The 24379-nt window shown below is 45.0% G+C and overlaps 1 protein-coding gene across 6 annotated transcripts in view; it reads left to right on the forward strand.

Moving 5' to 3' along the window:
• RALGAPA2 (Ral GTPase activating protein catalytic subunit alpha 2) overlaps positions 1-24379 on the forward strand; it is a 121811-nt gene that overhangs the window by 65353 nt on the left and 32079 nt on the right. For all 6 annotated transcript variants that reach the window (XM_086744341.1, XM_086744342.1, XM_086744343.1 and 3 more), the window contains 2 exons: positions 5810-5968; positions 10597-10724. In XM_086744341.1, the coding sequence (XP_086600467.1) occupies positions 5810-5968; positions 10597-10724 (287 nt within the window). The remainder of the gene's footprint in view (positions 1-5809; positions 5969-10596; positions 10725-24379) is intronic.

Consider the following 24379-nt stretch of genomic DNA (forward strand, 5'->3'; position numbering starts at 1 on the left):
CAGCCTCCAGGTCTTGAAGTGCTGGGAAACGAGGCCAGCTCCAGTGCATGTTATCCACAGAAAATACCGCAAAGTAATGGCTTTAAGACTTTAAAAAAAAAACCCTTAAATCTGCTGTAGGAACAGAACCCTGCAGGGATCAAACCGTGTATCCCTGTAAAGAAGGACAAAGCTCTGAGCAACCTAAGAGGCCTGAGGAGCGGGCCCCGCTGTAAGTGGTGGGTTGGACCAGAAGACTTCCAGAGGTCTTTTTCACGTGTAATCGTCCGTGGTTCTGTGCCTCTGCACAGAACAGTTCCGTTTAATTTGCCACAACTCTCTTGTAAGCAAGGATGTATTTCTGTGCAAATTAGCATAGACTTCTCAACAAATTTTACAAAACTGCAGCTAAGAGTGGAGGCAAGATGCATTTCAGATGCACTGCAAGATTTCTGAAAGATTGATAGTTCTCTAGTTCTTTGAAAATGCTGATGGATGAACTAGCTGCATTTGAAAGCAGTGTTTTGAGCAGGAGTGTGTGTCCTAACCATTTCTAAAGACAATATTGAACATCCTGCAAGAGCTCTTATACACCGAAAAGTGTCGGTTTCTTGAGATTTCATGTGTGAACCTTAGCTGTAGAGGCCGTACTGAAGTACATTAAGCCAAGTTTGTTGATGCTTCAGCAAAAACATTCCTCAGTCTGCAGAAGTCCCACGTTGATTTGGCAGCCTTTGCATGTGCAGACCACAGCTGGGGTGCGTGCTTGAGGAGAAACACGTGCCTGCCTGCAACATACTCTTAAAGAAGAGGAAAATGGATTTATTTCCCCGACTTGTGGATACCGCGCTTGCGAATTCTGCAATGCCTGGTTAAGAGTCAGGATCAAATGCAGTGTTGCTTCTGAGACCGTGGCAGCTCTCAGGATCGTCCCGAGTATTTTAATACCTCCACATGCTCACTGAAGAGTTGGTGCACGCTGGGCTTAAGCCTTCAACTCTGATTATTGGGGTGGTCTGTCCAGGTTAAAAAGATTATTTTGTATTTATTACTTCTCTCTGTTAATGATTTTTTTTTTTCTCCTAGCAGTGTGTGAGAGGAAGGCAGATTCAGCCTTGTTCAGCCCTGCTCCACTGTAGCGTTTGCTGCGATAGAACTGTACATGGTGTCAGAGGACAGTATTACTGGGAGGAGAAAATCTTATCGTGTTGCCAATTAGGATGCAGAGGGGGCCACAAGTTTTTTTTTTCGTTGCCTTCCTCCTGCTTCCATCAGATAGGGTTGCGTGGATACTATCTGGGATCTAAGGTCCCCCTTATCTCTGAAATCTCTGTGTCGCTTCTGCGGTTACTTCTCTGCGTATTTTGCCTACAGACAGGCAAAAAGAATTCAATACCAATCAACGTGCTTGGCTCGCAAGCTCTGGAGCTGAACAGAAGGGCTTACCACCTGCTGGCCAAGGAAGTCGTGCAGCAGGCCATAAATTCTGTGGGCTGGGGAATTAAGCAGATGCAGTAATTTTACTTAAATATGTGATTATGGTTCTTTATTCTTACTGAACACAAGAGGATAAATTAATTTCTGGTATAAATTCACAAGAATAAGTGCACTTCCACTGAGGATGAACTTGACCCCTTATTTCTGTGCAGTACGGGTGTAATTTGCAGTTTGTATTCCTTTATTTGAAGTATATGCTGACATATCATATTGCTCATTTGGGAGCCGGAGGGAGGGAGAAAGAAAAAAGCTCTTCAAATAAGTCTTAGCCCTGAAAGAAATCTTTTCTAGTGGAATAATCAAAATTCAGCTGATATCTTTTGCTGCTGCAGGGTTCAGCATCATTGGTTCTAAACTTTTTTTTTTTTATCTCGCTGTCTGGTGGCAAGAATGAAAATCAATCATAGTAACAGCATCCTACCGTCTCCCGTCTTGTTCTAGCTAAATTGTACCTAACGGTTTAAAAATGAGCTGCAAAATTTTTAAGTGATTTATTCCGTCTTCTCCATTGTCATAGCAGAAGTTTTTTCGATTCAGAAATCTGGTTGCAACCGCATACTGAACTCTTGCTCCTTCGCTGCAGAAATTTGTTAGCTAGGGCTAGATTAGATTTTTAGCAGCTAATCTAACTGCTGTAGGGGTTTGCAGAGTGGGGACAGAGCTGTGCTATTGGATTTGTCCAATTCATTTGACTCCAGGACTATAATTGCACTTATGTCTTACAAGGCTTTTATAGCCTAGGGCTGGCGAGCAGCAGAAAAACAAATTGGCAGTGATACAGTAAGAGTGAAAGGGAATGAAAGGCACACATTATCAGTCTCCAGGCAGCGCGGTTCTGGCAGGAAGTTTCGTGGTTAATTTACAAATAAAACTTAGATTTTAGGATGGGTACACTGTCAGCCAGACAATGGGGATGTCAGGCCCGACTGTTACTTAGCAAAAGTAGCAGCCGTGCCTCCCCAAAAGCAGAAATTCTTCAGTCAAACAGACGACTCCTCTCTGGAGCCAGCTGGCTGTGTAATGCAATTAGCAGGGAAAGGAGGTCAGGCCATGAGGTGTGTACCGTGACCGGTGGCAGCAGCGGCGTGTTGCCTGGCAGGCAGCGCACAGCCCAGCCGCAGTGGCGAGCCTTGAAAACTATTTGCTCAAGCGGAGGGGAGCGAGGGCGCTCGGCAAGCCTCCCGGCGCGAAGGCCGGTCGTGCGGCTTCTGGAGCTGCCGGCTGCGCTCCGACGCCCGGATTAGGGCTGAGGAAACGTGGGCCAGATACGATTAACGACAGCATGACGCACGTCAGAAGCCATACATTGACCCAGCTTCCAGGCGCTGAGTGCTCGCCGTGGCCGAGGCATCGCGCCGCGGCTCTGTCGTAGCCTGTGCAGCTGAGAGTGGATCTATTTTGTTCGCGTTAGCCAAACCGCTTTTACATCCAGGCTAAAAATTAATGTGCTGTCAGCTCACTTGGGGAGGAGAAGCAAGAAATTGCGATTTCAAGAGCTACCTTCCCTCAGCATTTGTAGAGAGACCATTCAAGTCAGCAATAAACCTAAAAAATCAGAGTACTTGTGCTTGGGCTGTTCTGTTGGTTGGTTTTGCTTTTTAATACATACCTTATTTCCTGGCTGCTTTGGGATTTTTTAATGTATTTTTTTTCCCCTACCCCTGAGCACAGCGTGGAGCTCTCGCTCCAAGCGCACCGGCTGTGTGGCTTTGGACCTTAAAGCAAAACTCCCGTATGCCCTCCAGGGCACGGAGTCCGCTGCATGGCTGCGCTGAGCGAGCGACACAGCAAAATCGCAGCTGGCTTGTTGTTGCTGATAAGGTTATAATAATGTTTTTTAGGGATGAAATGATCTTTCAAGAACAGATATTTTTGATTAACCCTAATTTTATATTTGTAACATTGTATCTTACAAATGTGATGATTAAGGATGTACGCCTTCAAAACAACGACGGTAGTAACTCCAGCTTTACAGTGCGTTACTGCGGGTGATGAGGATTGCAGCAAAGGTAATAACCTATTATCACATGATGCTTGCAAGATTTTGGCCTCACAGCCATCACTTCCCATCTCAGACAAGCACAGCAGGCAGCCGTTGATCTGCCTTCTCCCTGTTACTGAATTTTGTTCTCCTGGATGTGATATAGGTACAAAGCGTTTGGGGTTCTTCAGTATGAAAAGTAAAAAAATGGATTATCGGAGTAGTTCCTTGTGATTTAAAAAGGGTCTGTTAAGCAGTGCTTGGACATAGTTTGATTGCTGGTTTTATAGTGATATGTGCTGTTTATCACCCCAGCAGCAGCAGGAGGCGAGGCAGTACAGCGCAGTTTCTTCAGGGTTTGTTTTTATAGAACAAAGTGCCGTGTTCAGTTTGTGAATCGCCCTGTGCGACTGGACAATTGTGTCACCGTACAGAATTCTGTTTCCCTATTTGTTTGGTTTTTTAAAGCAGAGTTTGCCAAATACCGCTGTTGTGGGCTTTCTCTGTGTTGGGAAGCTAGTGCCAGAACTCACTTTGGTACCGGGATGCGCTGGGTTCAGCCTGGTAAACGGTGGGCACTGCTTACACACTGCTCTGGGTACAGCTGGTGTCACCCGGATCCTTCCTCCGCTCCGCTTCCGCAGAAAATCACAGCTCGGCCCCGGCCGCCTGCGGAATAGCCGTGCCAGCACTTGGGTCCTCAGGATGTGTCACCTGTTGTGCACCAAGCCCTGTGGCCAGGCAGGTTTTCGGTTGTTGAAGACTGAACTTCTTGCTTTGGATCATTTTTAAGCTGGCGTAGCTGCACCTGTTCACAGCAAGTGAAATCAGGATTCTGTTGTACATGTGAACTACTGCTTGGTTTTGTGTGTGTCAGTCTGCACGGTGGTATTATCAACACACGTATTTTCTTGGATGTTGCTTTATTTTTGTTCTGAGTGATTATGGAAATATAAGAAAATGCACAGAAGTCAGGGCGACCAAGAGAACAGTAATTTCTACTGACTTCTGTACGTGTAAGAAGCTCTAGTGGTAGTATTTTGGATGTTTCCATGGTTTTATAAGACACAAATGGTTTATATTTTCTTCAAACAGAACTAAAAATGTCTTTTATTCATAGCTATAAATAAAACTTCTACCATCTGTTTCATTTAAAACAAACTGAGAATCGAAGTCATTCTGTGAACTTAGCTCTATTTTACTCTGCTGGAGTATGAGCGGTAAGCGAAGTTCACAGACTGTAACTCCTTTATTCCTGCCGTGCATCGTGGATTTGCGTGTTTCCTCTTACACCGAGGGTACAGTTCGGCACTGTGGGCATGAGCTCCTTTACTGGAACGGCGCTGCCTGGTTCTGGAGGAGGCAGGTTCGTGGCGCAGCGCAGGCTGCGTGGAGATGACTCCGTTGTTACGTCCAGCGGGAAGCTGCCTCTCTCTCCCCCCTGCACCGCGCAGAGCCAGCGAGGAAGGCAGAGCTGCGTTTTGGCTGCTTTGTTAGGTCCATTGTGCACATTGTTCCAGGGGCTAGCACCAAATTGGGGGGGGGGGGCGGGTGGTCTTTTAAGCTTTGAGTGGGACTTAAATTCTTTTTGTGCTTTGGGCTGGCATTCTGCATGTGGATTAAATTTTAAGTTTAAAGCTTACAGTTGAAACTATTGTGCGTAGCTGGGATATGATTGCCAAATACTTTTTGCCATCTGTTAGATCACCTCCAGTTCCTCCCGTAACAAAGCAAACGCGCAGGCTTTCAGATGCATTTTGTGTGTGTCACATTTAAATTTTATCCATATTTTATGCAGCTCTGCTCCGAATAAAGAAGCAAACCCCACGGTATTTTATGTTCTTCTCTAATTCACATTGCCCAAGATATTTTTGCTTATGTTTTCAAACAAAAGTCCTCTCCAGATGGAGTCGGCGAGGAGACATTTGTAACGTAATAAACTCAGTTACAGCGGTTCATGATGGAGAGTTTCTTGACACCCTGAGTCAAGGCATTTCATATTTCTGTGACAGCGCCATTATTTTAGCTGGAATGTGATGTTCTGTGGGCTAATGTTCTGTTCTTGTGATTCAGATTCCCTTCTTAAATTATTGTAGGTAATGTACATTAACATATTGTGCTAATGGCTAGTTTGATAATTACTTAATTAAGCCATCAGACAACAATGCGTTCTGAATGAAGCAAATTATTATAGCTGATCTTTTCATGAGCAACTGGAGAAAAACAATATTTTAACTCTTTCTGTAATGAAATATTTCTACTATTGAGCATTGTAATTCAATTTGTAAGCCGTGACCCCTCATAAACTGTTGTTATCGCTCTGATTAATAAAGAGCCAATTTGCTGTTGCAGCTTCGTCACTTGGGAAACGATGAGGTTCACATCGTCTGGTCTGAACACACCAGGAACTACCGCAGGGGCATTATACCGACCGATTTTGGAGATGTTCTGATTGTCATTTATCCAATGAAGAATCACATGTTTTTCATTGAGATAATGAAGAAACCGGAGGTACGTTTTGACTGCTTTTTCGGATCTATCCTGTGTGCTATGCAAGTGACCAACGGTTTTGTTGTTAAAGCTCAGTGTTTTAAAGCTTGGCGGGTTTTTTTTCCAGCAAATACTGAATATAGTCTTTCCATCTCAGTTTAAAAGTATGCTGAGCGATGAGCTTTTATTTTAAAACTAGAAGTACTAATAGCAATCGAAATGGCTATTCATTCATTTTATATTCGTGCTTAGTGCTTAAAGAAATACTTCAAACTTCTCAACCCATAGGAGTCACTGTACAAAGAACAATGTTTAAAATCATTGCAAGGTTCCGGTGTGAGGCAGTAAAAGCAAAATGATAAAGATTTGAGTTCCTCCTTTGCTATTAATTCACTCCGTACGCTCGGTTACGGTTGTACATATGGTGCCGTGCATAACCTCGCATGTTTGAGACCCTCCTCGTAATCTGGCTCAACGGGATGACGTAGGCGTTGGCTAGTCTGACATCAAACAAAGTATTTGAGGTTTAGTATGTTCTGTTTAAATCACTGTTATGCAAACGCATTTTAAATTTTTTTTTTTTAAATAATGGATTTTTTTTTTAGATGTCAGAGGTGTCTGTGTATGTACCTATATGTATGTGGATAAAAAAGCTACTCTAAGTACTTGTCTGGTACATTATGGATGCAAAAACGTACATAAAATATACATTATGGAAGTAACCGCTGTGATAAATATCATTTCCCTTATATAAGGGGCAATATTTGTCCAAGAGAGTAACCAGCTGTGGAAAAAAGCGTGCATCAGATGACATATTTGCTAGCTGTGCACAGTATTTTTCTGTTGTGAATGGCAGAGCTGTTCTCTATTGACAACCAGTGGTTTGCCAGTAGACATTTTGAACTGGAAATTTTTTTCTAAACTGAAATAGTGGGGGTTTTTGTCTGCACTTGATTTTGAGGTCTGTAATTTACTTTTGGGAAATTTTAGCTTTTAATGTTCCATCAGGAAAATCAGAATTTAGCGTTCGAACGTGCTTGAAAATTCTGTGAACCAATGGAGAAAAGCGATGTCACCTTACATATTAGTCAGAAATACCCAACGGGCAGAAAGAATAATAGCTAACTGGAAATTTAGTGTTATCTCTACATTTAAAGTACAAACCATTACAATGTAATAAAATTAATCCAGACATTTCCAGGGCAAGTGTGGCTGACCTTTTGTTCACCAGCTACTGACCCCAGGGTGAATGAAAGAGGCTTGCAGAGAGAAATGTCTGTTGTTTGGCTTCGGTCCCTGGTATTTAAATTGCATTCCCTAATCAAATGAAAAGGCTGTCCTCTCTATCAGGTTACAGAATCCATGGCAACATTTGGCCTTTTATATACATAATGTTAGCCTTTTTGTTTGCGTCTAAGTAGAGACACCTGGAGCAATGTTAACATTAACCGATTTAGCATTAATAGCTTCATTATATAAGAATTTCTGATCAGATAGCTGTTACTTTTGTTATATTGCTTCAGCTTGTATTGTTTTCATTTTTTATCTCCCTGCTTGGCAACCAGGCAATGATTTGCAAATTTTTTTTGTCTTGATTAATTAAGCAATGTAATTATCAGGCACCGTGATGCAGTCTTTGCTCGACAAAGCTTCTGCGGGAAGACAATAGTAAGTCTGTTAGTGTGAATGCATTCCACGCGTCACAGATGCATGAGGATATTCTGAACAATGAGACAAAAAGCTGCCTGCAAAAGAGGACAAAGAATGCCAGGCAGACTCTACACACTGCACATACCGCCAGGGACATACTGCGGGTTCCCTGGGACACAGATGCCTCGTTAGATTGCAGCTAGTCATCAGAGATTAATTCTCAGCCATTTGGTACAATAATTTACCCATTCCCCACTCTTTTAACTAGTGCTGCTCGCTATAGAGGGGCAGGCTTTGTGCTCAAAAGGTTTATTTGACCTTGCCTACTTTTACTGCGTGCAACAGAAATAATTATTTTTTTCCTTGGAAATTGTAATGAAGCAGGTGTTTGCGATGGGCTGAATATTAATTTTTGTTTCATGGAGAACTTGCGTTGACGTTTGGAGTACTCAAGAAAGGGGATATTTCCCTTTGCTTTTATTTTAAACTGATTCCTGTCAAAGCATAATACATTTTTTCTAACCGTTCAAAACACTGTTTTCCTCAAATGGGTATTTAATACCAACTCACAAAAAGGCGCTGAGCGGGGAGCAGGTCCCCACGCGTTCAGCTGCTCCCCCCACCTCCTCGTTAAGGCAGAGCCCCTGTGCAGATGGAAGCTGACGATATGCGAGTCCCATTGACTTTAATGACCCTCGGCGTGGCCGGTGGATCTGCTCGGGAATTAATAATAGTGAGCTTTGTGTCCGCGCGGGCGTGCGGCCCGGCTGTGCGCTCCTCCGCGCGCCCGCGGCCGGCCGGGGAGCCGCGAGGCCTGCTGGCTGCGCCGCCGCGGTGAGGCAGGGCACGAGGCCTCTGCGGGTTAGCCCCGCACGCCGAAAAGCCGTGAGCCAGGGTGGGGAAATACTGCTCTTGGCTCCGGGGCCACGTGGGTTGTGCTTGCGTCTCTTCGGCAACGTGAAATCAGTCAGGAGCGGCTCTCGCACAAAGCCGCTTCCAGCCTTTGCTTTATTTTCTTTTTCCATCTGCCAGTGTATGCCAGGTTTGGGACATGAGAAACGTCTGCTTTTTGACAAAATGTGTTCCCAGGACGCAGTTCTCTCAGTAATCTGCTGGATTATTTGAAACATTTTCCTTAACGCAGTATTACAGAATTTATCTGCTTAAAATATCGACCAGGTGCATGTATTTTATACACCTGGTAGATGTGTATATAAATACACTCCCTAGCCTCCAGGTGGCTTTGAAACAGTGGAACAAAGCCCTGTGAGCAGAAGTTGCTTGTCCAGAAGTCTGACAATGACTTTCCCAGTACGGTAACATGTATAAGTGCTACTCTGACTGCAAATATCTGGTGTTTGTGTGCTGGTGTAACTTTAATACTGGTATGTCTTAACCACCTCCTTTGTACTTAGATAAAAATACAGTTTTATATTTTTTTCTCCTTTTGTCAATAATTGTAAACAGAGTCTGTGTTAAAAATGTCACTTAGAAATGTTACTGCTTAAAGAGGAAAAACGTGGTGCTCTAGAACATTATCACTTTGGTGGCACCGATTTTCTTCCTGACACCTTTCTTTCCAATGGCCTAGATAGCTATGCTAGCGTTAAAAAACAAGGACAAAACCGCTACGGGAACATCGTAGACGAATCTATATTTTTAGGGGGGTGGGTGGTTATTTTAAGCAAAGGAATGACAAAGTAACTGTGTGAAAAGACAGCTGTCATTTGCAGATGTTGTATTAAAACCAAATTTCTTCTGTAATTCATTGCCACTTCTAATTAGAGGAATTCCCTAGATGCAGGGGATTTATATTATTCCCTTTGTCCATTTATTGAATGACTGTCACAGTCACCCAGAAGCAGTTGCAGAAGAATAATAGAGGGTATTTATTTATGTGATAAGCCTCTGTACAGATGGAAGAAATCCATAGCTTAAATATTGGTAATTGCTGCTAGCTTCTGGGTAGGGTTTTGCTTGGGGGCTTTATTTCTTTCATTTTGAGTTTGTAAAAGGGAAATGAGCTTGGCTACCTGTAAATACTAACATTTATTATATACTTTAACGTTAAACTTTTCTGGGTTTGACATGGCAAAGTCAGCTCCGTGTAAGCAATTCCGGACGTGTTTCCCTTCCCTGAAGCATCTCTCTTACCTGGTGTAGCCTCCATCTGCAGAGCCCTGTGTCAGCGGGTGCCGTTCTGCTGGGGTTCCTCCGGAGGAGCCCCTGACGGAACGGCGTTGTAACGGCTCGACACGCTGTGCAGGGACGGACCTGCCTGTGCCTGTCCCGGCCCTGCTTACGGGGCATTGCGTCTGAGGGGTGGTGGTTGTCTGCCATCCTCTGCTTTCCACAGTTGTCCTTATCTTGGATCAGCTCAATTTTTGTTTTTCCTTTGGTGAAGTCCGTGGAAGGCATTTATAGAGGATTATCTGTAACAAATACTTCTTTGCAAGAACTCCTGCCGCTGTCAGATTCAGCCGGTGAATCAGGGTCTCCTGTTGGGACGCAAGACAGAACAGAGCTCTGAATATCTACTCAAAATGGAATATTGATTTCAAATTCGTAGGTGATTTTTGTTTGTATGTGTAACAAGCTCATCTTCACCCAGCTGAATATTGTGTGAAATGTGCATATACATGTAAAGTATGCTGGTGGCAATTTTAAATTCAAGATTTAAAAACTTGAAATAAAAAATGAGGGGATTTATACCATGCTGGCGGGGTCTCTTTGTGCCTGTGATCTCGAGAGGTGACCTAGAGCAAGCTAGCTCTTGCAATGTAACCAAATCACTTTGTCTAGAGCAGGGCAGTGTGAACCTTGCCTCCTCTTGCCTCCCTGGTGTCTTTCTTAAGCAGCAGATGCCTTGCTCTGGAAGTCCCCCAGGAGTTGGGCACGTTGTTCCTGTGTTTTTGGAAGTTGCTCCTGTGCTCTACGCTGACCTTTCAGCTTCCACTGGCTCGGCTTTACATGCGCTGTTTTTATTTTGGGGTCTGCAGGTGCCGTTTTTCGGTCCTCTCTTTGATGGAGCTATCGTGACTGCAAAGCTGCTGCCAAGTCTCATATGTGCCACGTGCATCAACGCCAGTAGAGCCGTCAAGTCGCTTATCCCGCTCTACCAGAGCTTGTATCCTTTCCTTCTGCTGGGGCAAGGCTCCCCTTGGTAGGGTTCTTACTTCTGAATGCTCTTCTGTCCAGAGGTAAGCTGTAACGAAAATCCTTCCCGTATGATTTTGTTGGAAAAGGTCAAAGGTTCTTCACATCAGGCTCAATGTTTTCAGTCGCTCACGCTCGGTTGCCATCCAGTGTTTTAAAGATAAGATCACGATATCACAAGAGTGTTCTCACCAGCAACTCCAGACGGTCTCGCTGGTGGTGGACTTGGACTTAAGACGGATGCTTTCGTCTGTAAGTAATGATAATACTCCATTTTCCTTCACACTAAAAGGAGTTACCTACAGTGTGTATTAGGCTGATACACAGAGCTCGGTTGTGTTCTTACCTTGTTCAAAGTACTCCAGTTGACTTGACATGGCCTCACGACGTTAATAAGACAGATGGGGTTTGGCCTCGGATACGGATGTTGCAGTTCCCGAAGTCCAGTTTCATTCCAGCCACGCTTGCATTTAGACATTTTCAAAACACGTTTTCTAACAGTTGCTGGAGGATAACGAGATGGTGTGCTTCTCTGTTACAGGCATTGTAGCGTAGACTTCTATTCTTGTGTGATTTACAGACTAACAGCACTATTACTGGTTTTCACTTACTCCAGGATTTTCTTACAGTGCCATAATTATGCTAGAAACATTTCATAGCTTGTTTTGTTAATCATGTCCCTTTTCTCAGGGCCAACACTCACTGCACTTTGTTTTCTTTGGGAAGCTTTTGATTTGAGTATTTCTCTAACCACATGACTTTGAGAAAGAGATTGTAAATGAAATGTTTTGATCTTTGAAAGAACATTGATTAATTAGAGATGCACATTTTAAAGACAATGTAGCCTCAAAATACTGGGTTTTTTAAAGGCTAAATTTTAATCTAGTATACTTTGCAAAAGTCATCAGAAATTAAGAGGAGCGTTGTGGTTAAATAGATTTGTATTTTATTAATTTAATTGTGTACTCGTTTTAAAACAAAGACAGTTGGTGGTTGCTGTGTAAGCAGTTGAGTGCCGTACATCAGCTGCAAAACAGTGGCAATACCTAACAGATGATTCAAAACTTGCCAAGTGTTCCACTTTTGTTTCGTCAGAGAAATCTAGCTAATTACTAAAATTCTTCTATTCAGAATTCAGCTTAAACCATCTGCCTCTATAGCCAATCGATAATAATAAAATAGCAGTGTATTAAAATTAAGGTAGGTAACAGTGGTCACAAGGATGGAGAGACCCTGTTGCTGCTTACCGCTCTGCCAGCACCTCCCTCAGGTCAGAGCCCTCCGGTCCCTGATCCTGCCCATCTCCTGACCCTCAGCGTTGGGTGGGCGAACGCGGCTCCCCAGCCTGCTGTGCTGCTGCTTGCCAGCAGGGTCCCTCCCTGGGTCCCTCTTTGTCCCCAGGGAGACATGAGCAGCACAAATTTGATGGCACACGCCGCTTCTCAGCATATGTTTGAGGTCTAGCTGAAACAGCATCTGGCCTCGGAGTCTTTTCTTCCTTTTTTGTGCCTGCTTTTGCACCAGCGATATCTGTAGTGAATCAACTGCCGCTTGTCTGTTTAATAAATGAAGGTGGATTGAGAAACCTCTGAAACTGGGCAAAGATAATTTGGTGGGAAAAAACCCTCAAGATGACACTGGAGTGGGAGAGAAAGCCATCCGTAACTTTTGCTGTAGATAAGGAGGCACTTTTAGATACACTAAAATTCTTAATGCGCCAGCAACTGGAACGTAAATGCCTGGCTGTGTAAAGGTGTTCGGGGCTGTGCAGAGCAGCAGCACTGCTCTGTAGCTCCCACAGGGTGCACGCGCCGTGAAGGACTTGGCTCTGGGCTTTGCTTTGCGAGCTGCTGCCAGGAGAACAGGAGGAAGGCAGATCCAGCGATTTGAACAGTAAATGAAAGAGTTCAGTACCTTTGTCAGACTGGGGATGAAAATAACACAAAGGTGAAATAACTCAAAAAAATGCAGTAGAAGGGAGAAATAAAAAGCAATAATCCTGGAAAAGTAACGGATGATGTTTGGCAGCACGTCAGACCTAACCTTGCAGTTTGGGTGAGCGCAGCGGCAGGGTGTGAAATACCTGCCGGGACCCCGCGCCATGTGACGCAGAGCCCCGATCCTTGAGAGGGGAACGAGCCGGTCGTGGCGCCTGCCGACGCACTGCCTGCGCGGGGTCGCGTGCCGGGGAGCTGGGGCAGCATCTTGCCAGTAGTGACAGCTGAAGTCACTTGTTGGAAAGTCTGTAAACTCCAGTTACAGCTGCACTTGTCAGGGGCTTTAAGGGAAGTGTAATCAGCCACAGAGATTAATTTGCATCTCAATTAGGAAAGAGTCAGGAGGAAGCATAGGGTCTGTTGCTGGAAGGTTGTGGAAGAAATCTCATCAGGCACAAAAGGCTCCCAGGTCTCGGTGCTCCAGCGAGGGGAGGACAATATCCGAGTCCGGTTTCCATGGGGACTAGGACCGCAGGGCCGCGGAGACTCTTGCTGTGCACTGTAATCGCTTGGTCATGATGACACAAATTCCACTGTCGTACCCAAATACATTTTCTCTTGGAAATCTCTGAAAATGAGGAAGGTAACTATGGCAGACCACATCAGATTATTTCTTTTAAACCTGTTTTTTTATGTTGGTGTAACTGTTTCTATTTTAAGGAATTCATTAGGGTGAGAGGGATATTCATTAAAAATAATTAACTGTATGTAAACTTCAGCTTAAAGCCATTCTGGCTACAAGTTCTTTGTGTCCATCAAATGGCATGTGATGGCATCACACGGGACCACAGCCAGGGTAGTTAGCGCCTAGCTCAGTTGTCTCTGTGTTTTATGTGCTGGCGGATGATTATACATCAGTATATGTTCAAAATAAGCATTTTTCAGGAGTGCAGTCGTTCTCGGTGCAATGAAGCATTGAGGCTGCACGCCACGCTCGTTGGTGCTCTCGCCGTCCCTCAGTAACTGCTGAGAGTGAGGCGATGCATTTCAGCAGCATCACCAGCCCGCTCTTCCGGGCAATAGTTTTGATTTTAAATATGCCCGTGTATTTTATGGAAACCATAAACAATAAGGTGGTGTAAATTGTGTCAGAACAACAAGAATAATATTTAAACTTTCTAAAATTGTTGTATGAAATGTATATATTTATGCAAGTTTTTGAGAGCATGAAAGTAACGCAAGTCTGGATGCAGGCTGTCTTAGGAGATGAGCGCAGGGAGGAAAAACAGTGCCCTCGTAATTCGGTGCTGTGGTAATTGTCATCGAGCTGAGCAGGAGCCTCTGAGCAAAGTAATATGGAATATTTTAAAAAATGGGGGGGGGTGATGATATAAAACTGCTTCTTTGTGCTCTCTCCCAGCTTATATTGAATTACTTGTATGTTGGAAAGGATTTTTGAACCCTTGTACGTTTTGGAGTCCCAGCCGCCCTGTGCTGCAGTGGTGCCCGTCTTTGGGAGTTGGACTTACCTGCCAAGAGAAATAACAGGGGGGCAAAAGCAGGGCTTGTAGTTAAGTCTTTATTACAGACCTGATTTGCAGCTGCGGTTTAAGCTGACAAGTTTCTAAGCTCGGGTGCTAGTAAACCTCCAAATCTGAAAATGTAACTCGGTTTGCAGGTGTCTGGCGCTTTGGTTGGTCCATAATTTAATGTTGGTCTCAAAAAAGACTTTGAGATTTGGGGATACTGCTGTCTGAGAAAAGCTCCCCTGAGGTGCAAAATTGCATAGGTGCAATTTTGACTCCGCAGAATCCAGACTGTCTTTCAATCCGGAGTCATTCCCTTGCTCCTTAGTTAAATTGTTCTTGTTTAGAGGTTTGTGAGTTGGTCTCAGGTTTTAGTTATGAGATTTCATAAACATCTTATTCTTTCCCATCTCACATGTTTCATAATAACAATAGAGGTAAACATCCTGGATTCTTATGTATTTTATCATCTTAAAAAAAAAGTGTAGTGCAAAATTATTTTTGTAATTAAGACAGCTGCTCTTTAAATCGCGTTGGCTGAAAGATGGTACCAGACCTGGTGTGCTTTAGAAAAACATGTAAGTGTAAGGTGGAGGGATGCTTTTTGAACCTTTTTGCTCACTTCTTAATGAAGAAAAACTCCTCAGAGTGTGAAAAATGGCCACGGTGCTTAAGAGGAAGCTTTGGTAAATTGCCTTTGTGATCTGGGAGGTGTTTGAAGTGGCCGTAAACACCTGTATCTCTCTGTTTCCACTCTTCTGCTGAAAAAAGCTTTTTAATTCAAAAATTATTTTGATGTTATTTGTAATATCTTACCACTACTTCTTTTTTCTCCACCACTGCAAATAACTGTTGTACCTGCAGTCCTACCTAGTCTCACAACTGAACTGGAAGGGAAGCAGGAGGGATTCGGAGGTGTTGCCCTGCCTGCCACCAGCTTTCTGTAAGCAGCCTACCCGAGGGTGTGAAATGTGCCTCTGTGCAAGCGCCAGTTGGCTTCTTTTTTGCGTTCGCTGTTGATTTCTCATAGTCTTTGAACATTTTCTTAGCAAATTAAGCTGTGTGTATCTTCCTGTGCAAGAGTGAATAGGGAGTTAGTTCCTGTTGGAGTTTATTGAGAATTAACATGTTTCTTATAATATGATCTTTTTAAGCAGTCTCACTTTTACGATAAATTGGTTTGGTCTTATGGAAAGAAAAGGGGTTTGTTCTTGTTCTGCCTGTTGATTACTGCGTATTTTTCATACTCCTCAGTAGCACCTCAATTAGAGTACAGGGCTGCGTTACTCTACCGGGGAAAAATAAATAACTGATGGCGTGACGTGTAGACTCGTGTCTGTCAGACACTATCTTTGCCATCAAAGCTGTCCATTTCAGGTAGCTGTGAAGTGTTCTTGGAGATGGAATCCAAACAAATCCGTAATATGAGCTGTGCTGCCTCTGCCTTTTCATTAATATAAATAGAATTCTAAATATTCATCATGTGGTAAGAAGAAAAAAATTACCACAGTGGCAGGTTGTGGTATTGTTTCCAAAGTTATTTGCCTTTCTTGTTGTTCGTTCAAAGAGAAAACCAGAAGGTGAGAGAGTTTTTAATTCTCCCTAAGTTGATCATGGATGGCCACATTACTTTGCTGCAGGGTAACGCATCGGTGCATCGGACGCTGCAGGTGTCTGTGCATCACAACAAACAAACGAGCACTACGAGGATGCATACACTTTACATAATGTCTGAGCACTGGATGTCACCATTTCCCTGCGCACGGCTGGCAATCCTGTTTGCGGGCCAGAGGCAAAACACAGTCCTGACTTTGGAGATGTAATTTGATATGTGAATAACCCTTAAAGTTTTATCCCCTGTAGTTAATATGGTATGCCTGCTTACCTGCACCAAACAAGTAGTTCATTGGGATAAATCAAAATACCGACTATATACATAATAAAAAAAGATATCCATTACCTCAGTTCATTATATTGCATCCTGATACTGACAGATCCACTGTATGTCGTGTCTGGAATCAAGAAGATGAGGCAAAGAACATCACCTTTGAATTCTGACTTAATTCCTTTCGTTGGTTTAAGCCAGTTTCTGATTAACCTAATGTAGAGCGGCTGATCTGCTTACCTGCTTTGTCAGAGACTGAAAAAGAGAGGTATTTGCTGCGGTGGACTGAACTGTGTGAGCGGCTGTCGTGTATCCAGTAGGTGCATGCAATGTCAGGTGCCTGGAAACACATCCTGCATACCTTTCAAAATGTGCTTTGAGCTTGCGTTTAGCACTCTGCTTTGGTTCTGAAGGGGTGTTTGATTGTACTGTGACAATAAAATAGAAAGCCTGGTACTCTTTTTAGAGAAGGGCTCACAATTTGTTCCCTTTATTTCATCCGAAGAAGTTATGCCCCCGAGCTATAGAGATGCTGTTAGAAATGACTGTGAAATTCTAAAGCACGTGTCACAGGAGCTGTGACAATTTATACGACATGGCATCTGACAGTTTTCTGCCCAAGTGATCGGTTCTGGCTCGCAGGAGTCGGTCCTCCGCTGCTTTGTCTGCAGAGCACAGCAGGTTTCACTGGCTGGCCCTCGCTTTTCCGCGGCGCTGTAACCAGCCCTCGCACCGGGGCTGGAGGCTCAGAGGAGTCCCTGGTCCCGTCGCAGCCGTCTCTGAGGGCTGGCGGTGAACGCAGCGGTGGCTGTGTGCCGTGGTGTAAAGCCGCGCCGACCTTCATTCTGCAGCGCAGCTCCCCGCCGGAGCCGATCGATGGCCGGGCTGCCTGTCTCTGCGGCTGCCTTCCCTCCTCGCAGCAAGAACCTTCTCCAGGCAGCGATCGATGCCTCTAATCTTCTCCAGCCTGTAATAAGTCATGCGAGGCAAAGCTTTTAGGTGGCATTACATGGGATTGTGGAGGCGGCTCTTCAGCCCTTATTCATAGCACTCTTCATAGACTCGCAGAGAAATCTACTGCGTCCTGCTTGTGAATGGATAAGGAGTATCCAGCGCGGCTGCGGATTTAAACTTCGCATGCCGCCGAATGATGTGCGGACGCAGTGGTTTTAAACGTCCGTGTTTCTGTGCGTGCCTGGGTATGTACCTGTCCTGGTTCACGGTCCCTTGTTTGATACGCCACTGGTGCGTGCACCACTATCACAGGCAGCAGTGGAGGCTGTGTGTTAGCAGTACCATTTACTTTCCTGCTCTAACATGGGGCATCATTACTCTTCTCCACAACTGGAAGCTGTAAAGATCACAGGGCTGGTGAGGGGGTCCCGAGCTAATTCTGCAGCAGAGTTTTAAGCGGCTCTGACTGCTGCCGCTCCTGATGGTGACCTCTGTGCAGCCACTGTGCTCTTCAGCAAGAGTAAATAAGCCCCAACAGTTTTAAAGGCTTTTATTTGCTAAGTGATTTAATGGGCACTTCCAAAAATGAGTCTGTGGTTAAGTGACATCATTAATGTAATTTTTTTTTAAATGAAAAGTGAGTTCACTGTGTGAGATATGTCAGAAATAGGGGGGGGAAAAAAAACCAAAGACAACAAACTCAGCTTTGGAGTTGTTAAACATGTGTGGTAATTGAAAATAAGCTGCCTGAAATACACAGCCATATCTCTTTAGCCCCTACCACAGACTGGAAGGCCATGATCTTGCTGGAAATGGTGTAGTACATAAAGTACAAGCAGCAGATCAGGACTGAGAGCTGGGGATTTGAATCCTGACTCGCCTCTGCCATGGAGAAGCTTTTGAACAAAACATTTGGTTTCTTTATTCCGTTTGTTCATCAGTAATATTTTATTGTTCATGAATAATTTTGCAGGAAACTGGGGTTTTTATTTAGGTGCTGCTTTAATCTTGTGTCCTAGCCCTGAATCAAACTTGAGTGGTGCAGAAGGGTTTGTGTACCGCTGCTGCTCTGAAGATAGCTGGGAGCGATGTTTCTCCAGTTCCACTCTAAAAGCACAGTATAGTTCTGTGTATACTCACGCAAAATGCAGTCGGTTTCTCTGGCAGCCTGCGAAGAGCACCGTGAGCAAGGCTGAGGAGGGAAACGTGCAGGTTCTGAGGTCTGTGCTGGCTGGCCGGTAGCTGGCGGGGGTTCACGGGGCGCCTGGCAGGGTGCTTGGAGCAGCCCAACGTTGGCTGTGGTTCTGCATTAACTGACCGCTTGTCGCTTGCTCGCCTGTGGTTCACTGGTTTCGGTGGCATCGCTCATGAAATGCCTATAGCTTGGTCAAGCTGACAGCCAGCAGAGTGTTCCTGTTGTTCCCTGTAAAAATAAACCAGGTTTATTCAAGTGCAGTTTTGTGAGTGTAGCCATGCCCTGCCCTGGGCGTCCCGGCGGTCTGTGGTGAGCTCTGCCGTCCGCTTACCTTGCGGTACCAAGCATCGTGCCAGGGTGCTGTAGGTTCTTGGTTTATAACCGACTAGGAAACGTACCTTTGATAGCACGCTGTGATCCCAGCTCCCGCTCCCTTCCTGTCTGCTGTACGGGGGTCCAAACGGCTGTCGCTGGACCTTCCGCGTGTTCTGTCCTGCTCACAAAGAACCCCAACTTGTGAGTAGTGAGAGGCTCTCTTTAAGGTCTGACAGAAGCAAAATTGATATATTCAGGTTACCAGTACTTGCCTAATTCAGTCTTGTGGCGTTTTCTGGTGGATTGGTTTTGGCTTTTTTTTTCACTTACATACCAGGCAAATTAAGGGATTTCTGTTCTTTGTATTTTCAAAGTAAGTTTTGATGATTTTGCTGTTCCACCCCGATAACTTCGAAGGGATTTGTGTAGCTAAAACCTCCGTTGTACCTTCTGGAAACTTGCTTCTGAGTGCTCACTTGCACTTTGGATTTCATAAGGGTTATTTTTGTTTGGCTTTTGTCACAAATGGGTGGGGAGGAAAAAAAAAGGTAGAGTTTTATCTGAATGGACTTTAAATTTAACTCAGGCTGTGCAGTCTTCACACGGACAGAACGCACATCAGCTTCAGCGTGAGGTTTGCCCGGCGAAGGGTTGTGTTTTGGCGCTTGCTGCGTGGCTGGCAAGTGTAAAGATGACGTTTGTGTTGGGCAGAGCAAGGCGCCCGGCCGCCAGCCCCTGCCGTGGCACTGGGGAGACGAGCGGGCGCAGGGGAGCGGCGGCAGCGCGCTGTGGAGGAGCGGGCTAAAATTTCCGAAATCTGGGACCCGAGAGGGCCGGGGTCCATCCCCTCTGCGGTGGGCTTTGTGCGTGCTCGCCGTCTCATTAGCATGCTGGCTGGCCGCCTCCGCCGCGGCGCGCTGCCTTTGCTGGCTCGGCGAGCTCTCCTAGCTCTGCTAGCTTACCAGCTGTTCCTGCTGCTCGCCACAATGTCCAGCGTGTTCGGATCACCGGGTTCCTGCGCCCGCCGCCGCGCGCAGACAGCCTTTCCACTGGGGATGCCCACGTGGCCGCCCGTCAGCGGCGGCACCGCATAAAGTAGCAGGCCCTCGCATGGCATATGGTGTCTGGATTCATACAAGATGCAAAACTATTCTGCCGCTAATGCACAATGACTCATAGCATTGCTAATTTTTCGAACAAAAGCCCACTTCCACACCCACACTTTTAACCCCTCCGGCTAAAAAGCCTCTTCTGTAGTTTCAAAGCCTTGGCAATGTAGGAGGTGACTTCTGGATCAATATATGAAACCCTATATTTAAAGCAGATGCGAGTTCCAATGCTTATTTTAAATTGCAGTAAAACGCGGTTTTCAAGTCACTGTTCTAACTTACGGTGATTTTTTTTTTTTTTTTTGTTCCAGAGTAGATTCATTATCAAATGCTGGGAAATTTTAATTTTTTGGTAGTTACATATTACAAAAATAGTCAGAAGCCAGCATAGATAATAAGTTATTATCACGTAAGAGAGAATCAGAGCAGTGTAGCTGGTGGATGGACAACGATCGTGTATTACAGCGTGAGTTACCAGGCCACTCACTGTAAGAAGTGTGTAATTTCTGGCTGTCTTGCCTATATACTGGCTCTTCGGGGAGAAAAATAATATACTTTCCAACTAGAGGGAGCTGCTGGTATCGCCGATGCCGATCCTTAACCTTCCAGTCTCATTCCTTTGTGCAGAGCATGCAGCGATCGTTCCTACGTTTTAATAAAATCAAGTTAAATTACCCCGGGTAATTTAGATTAAAAGGATGCATCTTAATTTTTACAGTGTAATCATCAAATTAAACTGCAAAATTCTGAGGAAAACTAAAGCACATCCTGGTTGCATGGCACACGGGTACTCCGGATAAACGTGGAATTCCACGGGTCATGAAAAGCATCGTTAGAAGAGAGGGAGAAGCTGAGGCTTGTTCCTGTTGTTACAAAGCATACGGGAAGTATGAGCGGCAGGGAACGGAGCGGGCGGTGCGGCAGGAAGCTCCCCGCTCCCTCCGTCGCAACAAAGGAACAAAGGGACCTGCGGCGAAAGATGAAGGTGGCCGAGCTCGGGGGTTCGTCTCCGCACGAGCAGCTTGTTACATGGAGCCCCTGTGCGCCGTGCTTCAGCAGGTTCCTTCTCCTGGAGAAGTCCTGGCTTCAGTACGCTTTGGTAGCGGATAGTTTGAGAGCTGCTGTGGGGCTGGTGCTTCCACACCGGCCGCTGTGGGGCTCCCAACAGATGCGGCGCGACGCAGCGTGTCCTCACAGAGGCCGAAGCCCGGGTGCTGACCTCGGAAGCTGCATTTTTGATCCAGCCAGGCAGTTCCCAAATGTACAGTCACCAGTATAGGTTTACGTCGTTTCTCAAACTTTTCTTCTTTTTCTCTTTTAAAGAAAACCCAACTTCAGGATATGTTTTTCATGAACCCTACATGCTGCACTCACTTCATTCAAAAGTTAAGAATTTACTTTCTAAACAGGAAAAATGTTTTTAGGTTTAGCTCTGAATTTTCTTGACTGCTTTGTTTCTCTCCTAGTAAAAATGAGCTGCCGCAGGCAGTGTTGACGATGCTTTGAGGAGGTGAGACTGGATCTACTGACATCCCCTCCAGCCTGGCTGATTCTGTGCCTCTGAGAGGAGGAGGAGGAGGAGCACAATTGTATTGTATAAAAGCGACTTTAGTGGGTAGCACCATAATCTTATATCATTCCTTAGAGAGGAAAGGCTTTCCCCCCTCTATGTGAGCTTGAAAAGCTTTCAAAGCCATCCTGCTATACTGACTTTTTAATTACGCTGGGGACATAAACGTGGAGCAAGAGCAAGGAATAGGCGAAAGCTACTTTTTCATGGCGGGTTTATTGGCTATTGTATTTAATTTGTGTTTTTTCTTTCCTCAGTATCATACTTCTGTGTGTATTTCACAGTAAGATGAAGTGTTAGAGTTGTAGTGTATAAACAGGAGCAGATGGCTTTTAACAATTTCTTAAATCTCGTGCTAAGTAACAGTCTAGTACATGTACAGCATTTTCTGTTACAAAAAAATAATCTCAGTTCATTTGCTGTTTTTTAATACTTCCTCTGAGTTGGCCTGGGAACCTGTAACTAACTTCTGCTGGACAGCTAGATTTGTTGTACCTACTCAGGATTATCCATCTCGTTCATTTTACATGTGTTACAGTGAGGATGATCTAAAACCTCGGTAATCTGCAGTTTGTCAGCTTCATTAAGGCAAACAGGTGTTCTCCTGCCCACCTTTCTGCTGCGGAAAGCAGCGTTGGTCAAGTAGCGGTTGTTTCCCTTGGAATTCTTCCTGACAAACAAACCTGGAGTTAGCTCAGCTTTTCATTAGTGCGACGTCTTGACACCAAAACTACAGCACCGTGAAAGTGAAGTCGTTGAAATACAGAAAATAACTTCAAACTAGCATGCATTTTCCTGTTCCCTTCTGTGAAAGGTCTTACCTTAATTTGTGCCGTACCTGTACCTCTCGTTACGTTGGGGAACCGGCATGGAAGCTGATGTTCAGAGCTGCCCGGTATCACGAGTGATCTCCTCCCCTTACTGTTCATTTCTGTCCCCATCACCACCTTTCTCTCCCCGCAGCCAGCATCTCTTACAGCTGGGAAGAGGGAGGCTCTGAGAACACCATTGCCCACCAGCAGCTCCAGTGGTAGGAAATGGAAGCGGCTGGGATTATTTTTGTCCTTGATTTTTAAATAAAACTCCGTGTTCCTACAACTATTGGAGCTGTAGGAGCAGCAGCTACGCCCGCACCTACCAGTTCTGGATAACCTCCACTACACCGTTTTCCCAGTAGCTGCATTGTCTAGTGGTGCTGGGGTGCTGGTTTCAAACAGCCTCTGTACCTGGCGCTTGGCATCTCCGTTTCACTGGAAAATAAAAAGAAACATGAGGGTCTTTATTTTCAGTGAGGTGTTTAACGTGGGAGAAAGCCTTCCCGCTCCCTTCCCGCAGCCGGCTATTCCCGGCTCACCGCCCCGGTTGCGGTTGCTCACCCTTCCGGCGCTGTGCTGCCCTGTGCTCTCCGGCGGCTCACCCGTCCCCCGGGGTGTCGGAGTGGGATGGTGCAGCCCTGCTGGGTCTGTCACCGGGGGATTTCGCGGGGCTGGCGGTGGAGAGGAGCCGTTCCAATCCAGAAGACCCGTTTCCATTCAGGAACGCTTGCTTTATGGGCTTGCGCAGAGCCTGTTGGTTTTTGTGCTCCGTGTTTTATGACTTGTTGCCATGATGATTCAGCTCATCTTACAGGTTTCTCTAATTGTGATTGATGTGTAATCATTCATTTTATTGAACTCATTAAGGTCTGCGAACCTCTGTACCAACGTACAGTAATTAGAGCCCGGATAGCCATTCCATCTGTTCACAAGCACTGTTTAATTAATGAACTTTTAACGTGTTCTTTGCCTTGTAAAAGCCCTCAGTGTTCTCAAGTTGTTGAATAGGATTTGCATGCCAGCATTTCCGTTTTTTTTTTTTAAATAGCACAGCAACATGCATTTTGGAATCCCAAAAGTCAACAGACTGACTGAGTACTGGGATCTCAGAAAGCAACGCGGAGAGATTTGGCTTTTAGTTTCAGTTTTTCATGTTTGTTACAGTATCTGTAAAACTGCTGCTTACAAATAAGACTCACGTGGACTTTAGCATTCTTTTTAATGCGCAAGCCAACAGTTTTTAATTTTCCCTTGTATGATTGAAGAAGATATACAGAGATCAGTAAACAAAATGTTTCATTTTTCATTCTGACATCTACTGAAAGAGATGAGAAATGCCCTGTGCGCAGACACACGTTTTCCTCCCCCTGTATTTCATCTTTTTGTTACGTTTGGAGCATCAGGGTCAAGACAGCTTTTCTTTTTTTAATATTCAGTATAATGAGATTTAGGACGGAGTGGACCCCACCAGTGCTGCTGGAGGTATCACAGGGACTCTTGTAATACTGGTCCAGAACCGCAGAAAAGCGGTAGGACAGACATTCCTAAATCCTTTGGGTGTTTCTGCTGCTTTACCTCCCTGCATGCTGACTGTGCAGTAACACGCTGAGTCAATGATTTACGCAGAATGAATAAATAGCTGCGTTTTTTAAAATGAAAGTGAATTTCTGCTCCCTGATCAGACAGAAGAGGCAATATTTCAAGAGTGTCAGGGTTTTAAAGAAAAAACAGCCTCAGAGGGCTTCTGTTTATTAAGAATGCCTAGTCAAGCAGTTGTGCTGAATCTGAATGTCCAGTTACGATCCTGAGCGAATTTGGAGCTAGGAAGGGCAGTGAAGGAGAAAAAGGACAGTTTGTTCCTAGGGCATTTCCACGTTCGTGATCTGTTGCTGGTTTTTGTATACGGCACAGTAGTGTACTGCAGTTGTGCTTTACCAAATTTGGATTGATCTGCGTTCACCTTAAATATTCAGGACAAGAATTAAGTCATACTACTCAACTGCCTCAGAGTCCTTTTCAGCATCCAAAGGCAGACCATCTGGCTGGTCCAGTCGTTCTTTCTTCCCCCAGTATGCGCTTGAGCCGGCGCTTTGAGTAAGGCTGTATGCTGGAGAAGCAAAATGGGAAGTGAAATAAAAGTCTTGGCTACGTGACTGAGCCCACCATGTTCAGAAAAGTGAACCCCCTTGCCTGCTTTCCAGGTTTCAGATGTTATTTGTGAAATGAGCGTGAAGAGCCCTGTTTTTCATGGCACTGTCAGTGTGCGGTTCTCTAGCATCGCTGGTGTTTAAGGTAAGGCACAGGGAAGCTGCTCTGTCCT

The sequence above is a fragment of the Chlamydotis macqueenii genome, chromosome 3 (assembly GCF_036417535.1).
Source record: "Chlamydotis macqueenii isolate bChlMac1 chromosome 3, bChlMac1.mat, whole genome shotgun sequence".
Classification (NCBI taxonomy): Eukaryota; Metazoa; Chordata; class Aves; order Otidiformes; family Otididae; genus Chlamydotis; species Chlamydotis macqueenii.